This window comes from Primulina eburnea, chromosome 4 (assembly GCF_022965805.1).
Source record: "Primulina eburnea isolate SZY01 chromosome 4, ASM2296580v1, whole genome shotgun sequence".
Classification (NCBI taxonomy): Eukaryota; Viridiplantae; Streptophyta; class Magnoliopsida; order Lamiales; family Gesneriaceae; genus Primulina; species Primulina eburnea.
This window is the reverse complement of record NC_133104.1, coordinates 39,333,685-39,349,912: the sequence shown is the minus strand read 5'-3', so window position 1 is coordinate 39,349,912 and position 16,228 is coordinate 39,333,685. Positions and strand designations below refer to the sequence as shown.

Sequence of the window (16,228 nt, the reverse complement as noted above, 5' to 3'; positions counted from 1 at the left end):
TCGGAATTCAAACGAAACCGCTCTTAGGTTCACAAACAACTGTTACGCTTAAAAAATATTTTAAGATTCATAAATATAATTTACAGAAATTTCTTCTCTTTAAGATTCATGAATAAAATTTACAGATATTCAGATTTTACCAGAGTTAGTTATGAAGGCGAGACCCAAGAGAAAAATAAGAAAGAAATAAGATAAGGGAGTGATGGAGGCGTAGAAGACTTATTCTAATTTTTATATAAAACTTAAAAATATAAAATTCTAATCCATTTAGGCACGACCCGTCTTGGCCCGTGACCCAAATACCTCAGCCCATTTGGCCCGTCCTCCAAACCGACTGCTATTTCATCAATCCGACTCGCTCAATTTTTATAACGGGCTGAGCCGTCTCGATGGACCAGACCTAATTTGACAAGTCTACTCGAGAGGCGTATCTTAGAGTGAGTTTCTAGTTTCCGGACTTAATGTATATATAGATAGTTATGGACTTTATGTTCATTGGGCTTAACATATTCGTATAAATAATATAATATGGTTATGAGTTTAATTGTTATATATATTTAGCTCAGTCTATGTATAAGGCCAGTTGAAATAAATTTTTTTATTAAATATATTTTGCACGCTTACGAAAATAAATCTTTTTCATTAATAATATCAGGCCCAGATTGATTCTAAATTTTTTAAAACAACAGTTTGTATTAATCCAACCATAGGTACGTTTCATGAAGAAACTAAAAATGTACAAATATTAAATAATAATTTAAATAAACAAGTCGTCGACGTAAAATTTTTAGAGTATATCTCATGTGAGACTGTCTAACGGATCATAATATGTGAGACAAGTCAACCTTATACATATTCACAATAAAAAGTAATACTGTTAGCATAAAAAGTAATACATTTTTCATGAGTGATCCAAATAAGAGATCCGTCTCACAAATACGATCCGTGAGACTATCTCACACAAGTTTTTGCCAAAATTTTATAGTTGATTGTTTTCAAGTAATTCTTTTAAACAACAAGTCGTTACTTGGACTAATCCAACTATATGTAAACCATAATTAGCTTATAATAAATTTCTCAAGCATTTGATTTTTATCCATCTCTGCTTTGCAATAAATGGATATATGAAATAGTACAGTTCAGAAGGTAAAAGAAAAAAATTTGTAATATGTTGAATATATTTATTACCAAAAAATTTAGACTTGACTTTCTTAAATTATCCACCGGTCTGATTGATCTACCCGAAGCATTTCTTACTATGGCGGATTGCCTGATCTTGACCCTGTGTAAGAGAACAAGTTTTCCACACATGATGAGTTTAGACAATTTACTTGGAGCAAAACTTGAAATGTTTACGTATTTAGATACGTAATGGCACGAACTATTGACCAAAACTGAAACCGTTTGTTTCTATCATATCAACCTAACTTCGTCATTATTGCAATCTGGCCACTAATTTCAGTCTATAATTTATAAATACTTCGCCATTTCTTCAAGAAATTTAACACGTAAAAAGCAGAAAAGCGATGGGACCCTTGAAACCCTTCTCCTTGTTCATTTATTTAATCATCACCGTTTTCGTGGACTACACAAATGCAGCCATATTCGACATTATAAACAATTGTTCCTTCACGGTCTGGGCTGCAGCCGTGCCTGGTGGTGGCAGGCAGCTCGACCGTGGCCAAACATGGACCCTAGATGTCGGAAATGGAACTACAGGAGTGTACCGTATATGGGCCCGAACCGGTTGCTCTTTTGATGGAGCCGGTCGAGGTAAATGCCAGACTGGTGACTGCACAGGGCTCCTGCAATGCCAAGGGTATGGAACACCTCCCAACACCTTAGCCGAGTTCTCCCTTAATCAATTCAATAACATGGACCTTTTCGACTTATCTTTAATCGATGGTTTCAACGTACCGATGGGACTTAGTCCGAACTCAGAAACTTGCAGTGGTACTCGAGGTGTTAGATGCACCGGGGACATCAATGGAGAGTGCCCGAATGAGTTGCGTGTGCCGGGAGGGTGTAACCATCCCTGCACGGTGTTCGGGACGAACCAATATTGTTGCTATTCGGGTCCATGCATTCCCACTGGCTACTTGAGGTTATTTAGTGATAAGTGTCCCGATGCCTACAGTTACCCGAGGGATGGTGGAACCAGTACACTTACTTGCCCTGGAGGAACCAACTATAGGGTCGTGTTTTGCCCTTCGTCAATTTGATCCTTCATTTTAAGCCTGCCTTAATTGTCTTGTAATAAGTCTGGGGACTCAAGGAATCTTGAGAATTTGTAATCAATAAAGGCTGCCTATTTACGAAACGAAGATATATATTGTCTTTCCTTGTGTTTGAAAGGTATAGATTTGGCAATAAAAGAAAATTTAATCAAGAGCAACCGACATACTTTAAAATTTCTTTCCTTGTATTCATGTTTCGAATCAAATCATTCCTAATTAAGGTTGTCTGATACTTGATATTGCCGTATATGAGGATCGAGATCACCTCATAATGAGACTACACGAAGGCGGTCCGCGAGACCCGTCTTGGCGGCAGCTCCTGTTTATGATTCCTAACGCCGATACATACTATTTGGCAAGCTATACTCGACCGACGGTCGGCTCCATATCGGATACAGCTACCTGAAACAACTTGACGTGACTTCATATGATTGAGTTCATACGACACACTAGCCCTAACTAATAAAGTTAAATTGGATATGATGCTTTGAAAGAAATTCTCATGAAATCAAAGTGTATATTTTTCAAACTTTTCCCTTAAGATAAATTTGAAATAGTATGAAGTCTTAGAAAATGTGCATAAACAAGGTCAATAATTCTTCGTTCTAAATTCTAATCATGATTTTACTTTAATTACATTTTGGTCCCCGATCTAAAATGACTAATGTTTCTGTTTTTCGAATTCAGGGATAACTCAATTTCCATATGTGAAAAGAATAAAATATTTCATTTGCCTTCTCGAATATCAACGGCTTTTCATAGACGACGCTGCGTGTGGCATTAAATAACGATGGATATTGAATTTTAAAAATAGTGGCGTTCTGGGTTTTAAATATTGGCATATCTGTTTTTTGGGAAAATGATAAAACTTGGTATATATTCTAGAAGTTGGTAATAATTTTTGTTTTGATAATGTAATTAGTGACTAAAATTGAAAAAGAAAAAAATTTGTTGAACTAAATCGAGTTTGATTAAAGAAGTTAATGGGTTAAAGCAATTTTGTTTTTTTTTTTAAAAAAATTAGAGTAATTGATTATAAAAACTGCTTTTGAAAAAAACATTTAAAACAATATTTTTTTAGAAGTAATAATTTTTGCCCTTCTATTTAAAAATAAAATAAAAGCAATTTTTTACATTTATCCAAATGCCAAAAACACTTGTGCTTTTTTTCAATAAGGGAAAATTGCAATTATAGTACTTTAAATTGATTTGTTTTGGATTTTAGTCATTTAACTTACTACAATTTAGTTTTCATCCAATAACATAGATTTTTTTTGTTTTAGTTTTTTTTGCCAGAAACCACCAAATTCGCTAAATATCATTTTTGACACTAATATTATTCTAAGTGGTTCATTGACAAGAATTAAATTTATATTACACACATTAATTACGTACACAAAAATAATGTCCAATGAAAACTTTTTTGCTCCCATTTTGAAGTATTGAGGTTGTTTTATTTTTATTTGTTTCTTTATTTTTTATGAAATGACTTTAAATGTGAGTAATATGAGCTTGTTTTTTGCCATATGTATAATGTAAAAGAAAAATCAGTGTCAAATAAATCATATTCAATGGATTTAGTAGTTAAAAAAGTGAATAACAAGATCTTATTCAAAGCCAAAATTCAATTTTTTTAAAAAAAAACCCCATAAAGATTATTAGTTGCTTCACTCAACTTAATCTATCGAAGTGATAGCATGATCTTATACAAAGGCAAAATTCCTCTGGAGAAAAAATCACAGAAAGAAAAGTATACCACTATTATTAGTTAATTTGATTGATAATGCCAAACTTTGAAAAGTATAGTACCGGTCGGATTTTGGAAACTAAGAGCACAAATTGAAGACCGCCACTCCCAATTCAGTTAATCTAAGTACTAATTAGTCATCGAACTATTCAAAAATTCCACATGTCCTAGTCCGATTAATCAATGTAATAAAAACGATTAACCCGAACACTTTCACCTATAAATACCCAACGATTTGTTCACAAAAATATAACAGTAAATAAATAGCAAAAACTTGAGCTAATTCTGATTCCCAAACATGGGATCCTTGAACTCTTTCTCCTTTTGCATTAGCTTCCTTCTCATCGCCCTTTCCTTGAACCACGCGAACGCAGCCACGTTCGATATCCGAAACAACTGCCCCTACACCGTATGGGCGGCGGCCGTTCCTGGTGGTGGCAGGCAGCTCAACAATGGCCAAACGTGGACCATAAACGTCGCAGCTGGCACCGCGGGAGCCCGAATCTGGGGACGTACCGGTTGCTCCTTCGATGGAGCCGGTAGAGGCAATTGCCAAACCGGCGACTGTGGCGGGCTCCTACAATGCCAAGCTTACGGTGCTCCCCCGAACACCCTAGCAGAATACGCCCTCAACCAATTCAACAACCTGGATTTCTTCGACATCTCTCTCGTCGACGGATTCAACGTTCCGTTGGAATTCATTCCTACGTCAGGAGGCTGCACCAGAGGCCCCAGATGCACCGCAGACGTCAACGGACAATGTCCAGCCGTGCTGCGGGCACCAGGAGGATGTAACAATCCATGCACTGTGTTCAAAACGGACGAGTACTGTTGCAATTCGGGGAGCTGCAGCCCAACGGATTACTCGAGGTATTTCAAGGGTAAGTGTCCTGATGCTTACAGTTATCCTAAGGATGATGCAAGCAGCACTTTTACTTGCCCTGGAGGAACCAACTACAGAGTGGTCTTTTGCCCTTGATCGCCACACTATTTTCAACATAGTGACAAATAAAGTATGAGGACTCCAATAAATTAATAAATCTTCGCATTTTCAAAACTTTACAAATATGTAAACACAATAAATGTCCACAGGAAATATATGATCGAACTGCATGTTTCTTTGTAACTTTCAAGCTTACATTTGTAATCTTTGAATGAGTTGAATAAATATAAATTAAAGGAAAAGTCATATGATGTAGTTTGTTTAAACAAGTTTTCCGCAACCAAACGTAACAGATAAATTCTTCGAATAAAAATATTTTCAACTTAGTTATATTAATTTTGCATAAAAAAATGAAATAAGATATTTCATGAACATTAATTCAATGATTTTGTATCTTTTAGAATGAATATATTATATAAACTAACCTAAACATAGCCCATATAACCATATTTTACAATATAGTTTCAGTTATATTTAGAAGTTGCATATATTTCTGTTTTTTTAATAAAAATATAATATCGGCAAATATTCGAATCAACCGCTGAAAAACTCAGCTTGATTGAATTTCGGTTCTGATAAAATTTCACGGCCATACAAAATAGATGGATCTATGGATGGAAGGTGAGGGAATGTGGCCAATTAACAACCATTACTCTATCTAGTATAACACTAGTTTCAAAATCGTTGCACTAAATACAAAACACATCTTCGATCCATAAATTCTGAACTCTATATACTAAAGAAATATTTTCGAGATATTCTTTATTATTTTATTCCACAAAATATTTTTAAACACAACATTTATTTTTTTAAAATTTTTATTGATTTAAATAATTAAACTTATTATGTGATTTAATATAATAAATTAAATTTGGTAAACTTCTTTGTATATATATTTTTATAATTTTTATTAATTAACTATGATCTTATACCCGAATAAATCATATAATTATTTATAGAACTTTTTTTAAAAAATATTTACAATTTTATTGAAATAATATAATCAGATTATTGAAACTTAAAATCAACACACATTATAATTAATCATTATAACAAATAAAGATAATTAAAAAATTAAAAAAAATTTACCCTATTGTACCAAACCTAGTGCCGAAAATAGTGGTGGGTTGGAGCAAAGATCCAACAACAATTTGGGTGGGAGATGGCCAAACTACATATCAAATTTTTAAATAAAAATTTGGGTGGGAGATGGGAAGAAAGTATATATCTCTACAGTTTTCTATTTTTACTGCTCGATCGCTATAATATTTCTAAATATTACGTCAGTATTTTTGGGTTCGAATGTAAGTGTTTTCGATATTTCTCGATGACACATTAGAACTATGATGTAATTTATAACCCTATGATATAATATAGATAGATATATGCAAGTTTGAGCGATAATAAATATTCACACCACTTGACGCCATCGCGTAATACGTCATCTAATAAAATTCAATGCTATTTTGTTTTCCTCGTTATATTCAAGTCCTCAGTCCAAGGTTATCTATTGTCCTTCGATAAATTTCTAGACATAGCTTAAAGAAAAATAGGCAAAAGAATTACGTCTAGTCAAATTATATTTAAAAGAAAAATTACTATTTTAGTCATGTAAATTTACATGCTTTGATTTTAATCAAATAACTTGTCAAATTTTAGTTTTTATATAATAACTTGTATTTTTTTTTTTGTTTTGGTCTTTTTTTTCTTAAACAACTAAATCTATCGAATATGATTTATTTTATCTTTAGTGGAACATGTCGTGAGAATTAAGCTCATATTTTTCAAAATAAAATTTATCTCATAAAAAAGAAAAATCAAACAAAGTGACCCTCAATATTTAAAAATATTAGGGAAAATGTTTGTTGTTTATCATTATTTTTGTTTATGTATATTTAATGTGTATAATTTAAACTTTATTTTTGTCATATGAGTTAAATAGAAGAATATCAGTATCAAATAAACAAAATCAAACAAAGTTTTTATTATTCAGTTCTAATGTTTTGACATTAGATTATGTTGTTTTTTGGTTATTGGCTTGTAAAGACAATGTTATTTCTTTTGAATTATGATATAAAATGGTTGTGGTTTATACTATGCTACGAGACTGGTTGTTTTCGATTATGTGATTGTTAAACAACGTCATTGTCAATCTTGAGTTTCGGGGCGTAACAATATTTCTACGTGGAGCTATTATGGGGCTGATTTGTCTAGTACTACATAAAGTACTTTCATTATAAATAAATAAAATTTCTAGCAAATAACTAAAATTTCAACTTTTCGAACGTCGTTAATTGTTTTCTTTGAATACATGGAGATGTGCATTACTTACGAAGTACTATAAAAATAAATAATACAAAAGACAACTTTCATTTATGTCATTGATAGCACAAGTAATCGTTGATAAAGATTTGACCATAGAAGAGATTCAAATATATATAAACATATTGAAGATTAAAGAAGTGGACCAAGCTCTCTGTACCTTTCCTAATATGTCATTCACAAGATTTTGAGTACTCTTATTCTTACAATATCTAGCTACTTACTTTAGCACACACCTACTTTATTTATTTGATCAATCAAGATAATTTTATATTACGTTGCCAAATCTAGCCGCTCAAACTATTTGTTAAAAGATTTGTGATTTGTATTTGTCCAGATTGAAGGTTCAATGTATAGTTCGAGTTTGTATTGATTTGAAGTGATACTAAAAGTTTCAGTGTAGGCAGTGATAAGTCCTAACTAAAAGTTTCAGTGTAGGCACTGATACTGCATGCACTTGCTGGAATACACTATCTACTGCAATTCTGATGCTACTGCAATCAGTCTGCTACTTTTTCAGCATTGTCTGCTGCTTTCTAGCACTGTTAGAACCAGTCTGCTGCATTCCAAGTCTATTGACACAGTCATTTGCATTCAGATCTACTGATTTCGTCTACTGGTTATGGTTTCGGGCTACTGGTTTTGGGTCTACTGAATATTTTTTTTTAGACATGCTACTGTATTCTGATTTGTTCCCCTACTGATTTTTCTAACTGTACGTAATTAGTCTATCATTTCAGTAGTTTATTACAGTAGCGTAATTTCAGTAACTTTCAGAACTTATTTTCAGAAGTCTATAAGAACTTATTATTTCTAGTTCCTCCTCCCCAGATTATGAAACCCGGTTTCGCTCTGATACCACTTCAATGTCACACCCCGGGACGGGGGTTGGTTGACACCGGCGTTGCTCTCAAATTCACATTCGAAAACAACAAGCCTCAGAAGTACAGAATTCAGAAACCCGTCTTTTTATTCATAATACGAAATAAATCAATTGTCTGTGATAACTCGAATACTAATATTTTACAGCGGAAATGTAAAACTTGACGTAACAGTGTCTGAACAGATGCAGCGTAATTAATATAAACATAAACTGAGAACAATAGTCTTCTTCACCAGTCCCAGAACTGGATCTGCTCTTCTTCTTCTAATATTTCTTCCTCGTTCTTATTTTAGATGAGTTTGGTGGGTGAGTGATATGATTGTCACTCAGTAAGCAGAGGCGGAAATAACTCCCAGTTTCGAAATCATTTTCAACAGAAACAGTAATACAATAATATACAGAAACTCATCTTTTCAGAACAGAAATCAGAATTAGTAAGCATTGAGCACGTTAGTGAATTTCATGGCTAAACTGATATCAGTCCCCTATATGTTCTCTCATCTAAGGGGTGAGGCCAGAATCAGAATCAGAATCAGAATTCAGAAATGTTCAGAATATATATTCCTACCATTAGTTCACTAGGGAGTTTCAGTGCTTCAAAATCATATATCAGAAATCAAACATACAGAACTGAACTTTAAAACAGAATTATCAAACGGATTTCAAGATATTTATATATAAGCACACTTACCGTAATTTGCTAGAATTTCGGTTTAAGTCTGGAAATCTGCTTGCCTCGCTACTGGATTCTACTGCCCGAAAATAAGCACTCTCTTATCTCAAATATTCAAGCGATAACTCAAGATTTGTGTAACACCAATTCAGAGGTTCGAGGGTGTTATATATAGGCACAATTCTGACTGTTAGCCTCCCAATTAATGGTCATAATCTGTCATTAATAATCTTCATTCCGTGTTAAATGCTTCAGTTACAAGTCATGGACTGAATTAGTAACTGTCTGCTGGAATTTTGTGCTGCGGCTGCTGGATTTTATTTGTTGTCTGCTGCTGGATGTCAATCTGCTGGAAAAATACCAGCTTCTGAAATATTAGCTTCTGCTGGAATTTTGCATTGCTGCTGAAATGCTGGAAACTCGGGTTCTCACATAGAGTCAATAAAAGTAAGAAAAGTCAAAATCGAAAAATTCTAATTCTACGGCTAAAATGGTCATTTTACACAAAAAATGGTTAGACGTCTTGACAGTGCCCTGAATGCTTCAATATATGCTAAAATATTTATTTTAAATGTTTATGAAATTTTAGGATAAAACATTAATGCTAAAAGATATGTTGCATGGTTGGTTTAAAAGAAAATTGATTATTATGTGTTTGAATTTTTATAAGTGATGAAAATACGAAAAGTTGAAGGAGGTGAAGTGATTGTTACCAATATGGTGATACGATTATATGATGATGTGTAAGGCCAATGCTCAATTGACGGCTGAGAGTGTAGCTGATGTCCCTGTCGCCGAGTACTGTGGTTACACGTAGATGGTTCCATCGACCTTCAGCTGATACGAAAGTCACATTTAACAATCTAAATTCAACATAAAGGAAAACATATACGTATATGATGAAAAAGGAAATGAATATCATGAAAAGAAAATTGTTTAAGTTTATGTGTGTTCATGAAAAGTATTTTAAGTAAAAGTATCTTCACTGTTGCATGCGATTGTATATGTATTACTTGTTATCATGGTTAAAGTTTGTTGAGTCAATAGACTCACTAGGTGTGATCAATGCAGTTGAGCATGATGTTGTTGAGGGACTTGATGGTTGATCTTGTTGGACTGAAGGTGCACATAACCCGAGGACCAGCGCTAGTTTTCCTAATTTAAGTTAAATTTATTATTTACGTTTACGTTAAAGATTTTATGACGCTTTTGAGAAGTTTTTGAGAGGTTGTTAGAGTTAGTTTTATTTTGAAATATCTCTAAAGTTAGGTTTGGGGAATGAATGACGATTTGTGTTTTGAACTTAATACACGTATATATATGTATATATTTTCGGCCGAAGTAAAAGAAAAAGAAAAGAAATATTTTTATTACTTTTTAAGAAAAACGAGTAGTGGATCTTTCCATGTGTGCACGAAAGCTAGTCTAAATTTATATAGAGTCCATAAACCTAGAGATATTTTTAGGAAAAAACGATATATTTGTTGAAAAATATATTTAAAATGTATGTATTGAATATTTGAATGTTGAAAATAAGAGTTGTAAATATTGAAAATTAGTGTGTGATGATATAGGTAATGATGTATTTTATTTTTGGATTATTTGTAAAGATTTTCTATAAATAGATCTCTCATTTGTGAAGAAAATCACAATTGAGTAGAGAGAAAAATATTATAAAGTGTGTAGTTTGGTACATTTTGAGAGTTTGAGATTTTTACTTTTTACCATAAATTTTTACTTTTTCACAACACGTTATCAGCACGAAGCTCTAAAAGTCTTTCATACTTTTCCAAACTCCGAACAGAAGAAAAATGTAACAAAAGTAATAATTTTTATTTTACTGTTATTTATTTATTGTGTATATATTTAATATCTAATATAATGTTATTATTAATAATAAAAATAAATTTTTCAAAAACTTGTTATAAATCCTGGGAGGATGTTAAGACGATATCCCACACTCCCGGTAAGGGATATTACAAGTATAAAAGCCTGTAAGATTTTTAAACAAAATAAATTATGACACTTCATTATAATAATGTGATATGATATACATAATTATTTAAACATGTCTAATATTATATACATCATATTATTACCATAAAATTATACAAATACATACATTTATTTTTTGTACACCAACGGTCATAAACGGCAACAAACGGCTAGTTTTTGCCCTATAAATATCATCTCACAAACACATTCAATCACTCCAACTTTCTCTTCTTCTCTAAAAATTATTTTTCATCAAATTTTTCGAAAAAAAAGAAGATGGCTTTCTCAAGGATATTTTTAATTATTTTGGTTATCATACTCACGAGTCTTGTATTTATCGGAGAATATCCTCCTCGTGCGTTTTCTTATTGTACTTGTTGTTTATCCGTTACTTTGTATTGCAATATTTATTAACTAATAAAATGTGTCGTAATTTTTTTTAGTACCACCATGTCAAATTTAACAAAGCTCGAATTTGTTGCGCTCGACATCACGGGAAAGAATTATATGCCATGGACCCTAGCTGTAGAAATGCATCTTGATTCATTGGGTCTAAGCGAGACCATTAAAGAAAATGATATATCTTCGTCACAAGAAAAAGCAAAAGCTATAATATTTTTACATCGACATCTCGATGAAGGATTAAAATGTGAATATCTCATCGAAAAAGATCACATGGCTCTGTGGAAAGGATTGAAAGAAAGATTTGAACATATAAGGGAAGTTATACTTCCGACCGCCCTTGATGAATGGAATATGTTAAGATTCCAAGATTTTAAGAAAGTCAGTGATTATAATTCAGCGATGTATCGAATAATCTCGCAGCTAAAATTTTGTGTACATGAGGTCACAGAATCTGATATGCTTGAAAAAACATTTTCCACGTTTCATGCATCAAATATTACTCTACAGCAACAATATAGAGTACGTGGATTCGCGAGATATTCTGAACTCATCGCATGTCTTCTTGTGGCGGAAAAGAACAACGAGCTATTAATGAGAAATCATCAGTCCCGACCCACTGGATCAACAGCATTTCCAGAAGTAAATACTGTAAGTAAAAATGAATTTAAACCTCGAAACCAAAATCAAATTCAAAGACAAGATTTTGGTCGAGGTCGAGGTCGAGGTCGTGGACGTGGACGTGGACGTGGAATTGGTAGTGGTCGTGGTCGAGGCCGTGGTTTTGAAAACAATAGAGATAGTTATTTTTATAACTCATCTCAAAAGAGCGTCCCAAACCATCCACCGAAAAGGCATCATGAGAATACAAGTGTTAATGAGAATCACTCAAAAAGATATGAAAGTTCTTGTTTCAGATGTGGTACTCCAGGACATTGGTCCCGTATTTGTCGAGCCCCTGAGCATCTTTGCAAACTTTATAAAGAATCATTAAAGGGGAAAGAAAAGGAGTCCAACTTCACTGAACGCAGTGACCGTTTGAGTGATTCAACTCATTTTGATGCTGGTGATTTTATGAATGATTTCTCTGGAAATGATCAACATATTGGTGGGATAGAAATGAACAATTTTGATGCTGCAGATTTTTTAAATGATTTTTCTGAAAATGAACAATATAGTGGTAGAATATAAATGTACAATAATTTGTTTTTCATGTATTCATATAATAATGTTTTATTGTACAATTATGATATGTGTTATATTTATATATGTATTGTCAGTAATTTTATTTCATTGCATATTTTTTTGAAGTTCAAATATGGAAAATGCTATGAGCAAAGCTGAAGTTTGCATACCCGATAGTGGTACAACGCACACTATCCTCCGAGATAAAAGATATTTCCTGGAACTAAAACCAACAAAAACAACGGTGAATACAATATCAGGTCCTGTAGACTTGATTAAAGGATGTGGTAAAGCACAATTTTTGTTACCTAATGGTACAATTTTTTTTATCAATGATGCTTTATATTCACCACAATCGAAAAGAAATTTGTTGAGTTTTAATGATATATATTCCCATGGGTTTGATACTCAAACAATGAATGAAGGGAATGAGAAATATATGTGTCTTATCACATATAAATCAGGAAAGAAATATGTAATTGAAAAACTACCAATGCTCCCTACTGGATTGCATTATACACATATAAGTCTCATTGAATCAAACATGGTAGTTGATAATTCTTCAATGTTAACAAATTGGCATGACCGATTGGGACATCCTGGTTCAACAATGATGCGAAGAATCATAGAAAATACACATGGTCATCCACTGAAAAACCAGAAGATCTTTCAGAATAATAAGTTTCAATGTAAAACATGTTCTCTTGAAAAACTTATTATAAGACCATCACCAGTCAAAATCCAAACTGAATCACCAATGTTTCTTGAACGTATTCAGGGTGATATTTGTGGACCAATCCATCCACCATGTGGACCATTCAGATACTTTATGGTATTGATTGTTGCCTCCAGCAGATGGTCAAATGTATGTTTATTGTCAACTCGAAATGTTGCATTTGCAAGATTACTTGCTCAAATAATAAAATTGAGGAATCAATTTCCCGATTATACAATCAAGAAAATTAGACTTGATAATGCTGGTGAATTTACTTCCCAGACTTTCAATGATTATTGTATGTCTATGGGAATCATTGTTGAGCATCCTATTGCTCATGTACATACACAGAATGGATTGGCTGAATCATTGATTAAACGTCTGCAAATGATTGCTAGACCAATGATTATGAAAACAAAGCTCCCTATTTCTATATGGGGACATGCAATTTTACATGCTGCTTCATTAATTCGCATCAGACCAAGTGCATATCATAAATACTCCCCATTGCAGCTTGCATTTGGTAAAGAACCAGACATTTCTCATTTGAGAATTTTTGGATGTATGGTGTATGTGCCTATTGCACCACCACAACGAAAGAAAATGGGACCTCAAAGAAAGGTTGGAATTTATATCGGTTATGATAGTCCATCAATCATTCGATATCTTAAACCTCAGACAGGCGACGTGTTCACAGCACGTTTTGCTGATTGTCATTTTAATGAGGAAATCTTCCCAATGTTAGGGGGAGAACAGAAACATACCGAAAAAGAAATTACATGGTATGTATCATCATTGTAACATCTGGATCCAAGAACACAACAATGTGAAAAAGATGTACAACAAATTGTGCACTTGCAAAGAATAGCAAATCAAATACCAGATGCATTTACAGATGCAAAATGGGTAACTAAATCATATATACATGCTGTAAATGCTCCTGCTCGAATTGTAATTCCAAAGAAACAAATTGAACAAAGTCATGATGTCGTAAAACTCCTGAAGGGTGGAAGGCTAGTCGGTTCCAAGGATAAAAATCTTCGAAAAAGAAAATTCATAGAGAAACACGATGATCACAAAATAGAGAATGATGATCACAAAATAGAGAATGGTGTTCCTGAAGAAACACATGATGATGAAAATGTTCTGTCAGAACCACAAACTGACGAGAATCATGAAATCTCTATCAATTATATTAATACTGGAAAAATATGGAACCGAAAAGATATAGAAGAAATCGACGATATATTTTCTTATAATGTGGCAATCGACATCATAAATGATAATGAAGATCATGAACCAAAATCTTTTGGTGAATGTAAAAATCGACATGATTGGATAAAATGGAAAGAAGTCATCCAGGTTGAATTGGATTCGCTAAATAAACGTAATGTTTTTGGACCTATAGTCCTTACACCTGAAGGTGTAAAACCTGTTGGATACAAATGGGTTTTTATTTGAAAGAGAAATGAGAAAAATGAAATAGTAAGATATAAAGCTCGACTTGTTACACAAGGTTTTTCTCAAAGAGCTGGAATTGATTATGAAGAAACGTATTCTCCCGTGATGGATGCAATTACGTTTCGGTATTTGATTAGCTTGGCAGTATTTGAAAATTTAGAAATGCGTCTTATGGATGTTGTTACAGCTTACTTATATGGATCACTTGATAGTAATATATATATGAAAATCCCTGAAGGATTTAAGATGTCTGAAGCACAAAGTTCAAAACCCAGAGAATGTTATTCTGTGAAATTACAAAGATCATTATATGGGTTAAAGCAATCCGGTCGAATGTGGTACAATCGACTAAGTTATCACTTGATGAAAAAAAAGATATGTAAATAATTCAATATGACCTTGTGTTTTCATTAAGAAAACAACATCCGGATGCGTAATTATTGCTGTATATGTTGATGATTTAAACATTATTGGAACGAATAAGGAAATTCAAGAAGTTGTGTCATACTTGAAGGAAGAATTTGAAATGAAGGATCTTGGAAAAACCAAGTATTGTCTGGGTTTACAAATTGAACAAAAAGAATGTGGAATGTTTGTTCACCAGACAAATTATACAGAAAAGATCCTTAAACGTTTTAATATGGATAAATCAAATCATTTAAGTACTTCAATGGTTGTTAGATCATTAAACATAGAAAAGGATCCATTCCGACTATGTGAAGAAGATGAAGATATTCTTAGTCCAGAAGTACCATATATAAGTGCTATCGGTGCCCTTATGTATCAAATTGTACAAGGTCTGATATATCTTTTGCCGTAAATTTGTTGGCAAGATTTAGCACATATCCAACAAAGAGACACTGGAACGGAATTAAACATATATTCCGTTATCTACGAGGAACGACAGACTTGGGACTTTTGTATTCAAAAGATGCTAATCCAAGTATAATTGGTTATGCCGATGCTGGATACTTATCTGATCCACACAAGACACGTTCCCAAACTGGATATGTTCTTACTCGTGGAGGCACTGCAATTTCTTGGCGTTCACAGAAACAAACGCTCGTAACAACTTCATCAAATCATGCCGAGATTATTGCACTACATGAAGCAAGTCGTGAATGTGTGTGGTTAAAATCAATGACCCAACGTATCCAAATCTCATGCGGATTATCATTCGACGAGAAGCCTGTGATACTATATGAAGATAATGCTGCATGTGTTGCTCAAATGAAAGAAGGATACATAAAAAGCGACAGAACTAAACATATTCCTCCTAAGTTCTTCGCATACACCAAGGAGCTAGAGAAGAATAAATGTATTGATGTTCGTCACATTCAATCAAGTGATAACTCATCAGATCTCTTCACAAAGGCACTTCCTACGTCAATATTCAGAAAGCATATATATAATATTGGGATGCGCAATCTACGAAATTTGTGAAGAATTGTTCGTGTCAACATGAGGGGGAGTTTATGTGACTGCACCATTTTTCTCTTACTATGGTTTTTATCCCAATGGGTTTTTCCTAGTAAGGTTTTTAACGAGGCAGTATAAAAACACGTAATGAAGACAATCATTATGATCATCATCACAAGGGGGAGTGTTGAAAAATATATTTAAAATGTGTGTATTGAATATTTGAATGTTGAATATTTGAATGTT

General features: G+C 33.1%; 2 protein-coding genes across 2 annotated transcripts; both read left to right on the top strand.

The window, feature by feature from the left end:
* Nucleotides 1-1,494: 1,494 nt before the first annotated feature.
* Nucleotides 1,495-2,338, top strand: LOC140828816 (thaumatin-like protein). The gene has a single exon (XM_073191645.1). It carries the CDS (start codon nucleotides 1,527-1,529, stop codon nucleotides 2,220-2,222), a length of 696 nt encoding a protein of 231 aa, XP_073047746.1. The 5' UTR covers nucleotides 1,495-1,526; the 3' UTR covers nucleotides 2,223-2,338.
* Nucleotides 2,339-4,218: 1,880 nt separating this feature from the next.
* On the top strand, nucleotides 4,219-5,176 carry LOC140828815 (protein P21-like). The gene has a single exon (XM_073191644.1). It carries the CDS (start codon nucleotides 4,283-4,285, stop codon nucleotides 4,961-4,963), a length of 681 nt encoding a protein of 226 aa, XP_073047745.1. The 5' UTR covers nucleotides 4,219-4,282; the 3' UTR covers nucleotides 4,964-5,176.
* The last annotated feature ends 11,052 nt before the right edge of the window (nucleotides 5,177-16,228 follow it).

Bases quoted from the DNA above. Each gene is read 5' to 3' on its own strand.
- LOC140828816 (XM_073191645.1), top strand. From the start codon at position 1,527: ATGGGACCCTTGAAACCCTTCTCCTTGTTCATTTATTTAATCATCACC.
- LOC140828815 (XM_073191644.1), top strand. From the start codon at position 4,283: ATGGGATCCTTGAACTCTTTCTCCTTTTGCATTAGCTTCCTTCTCATC.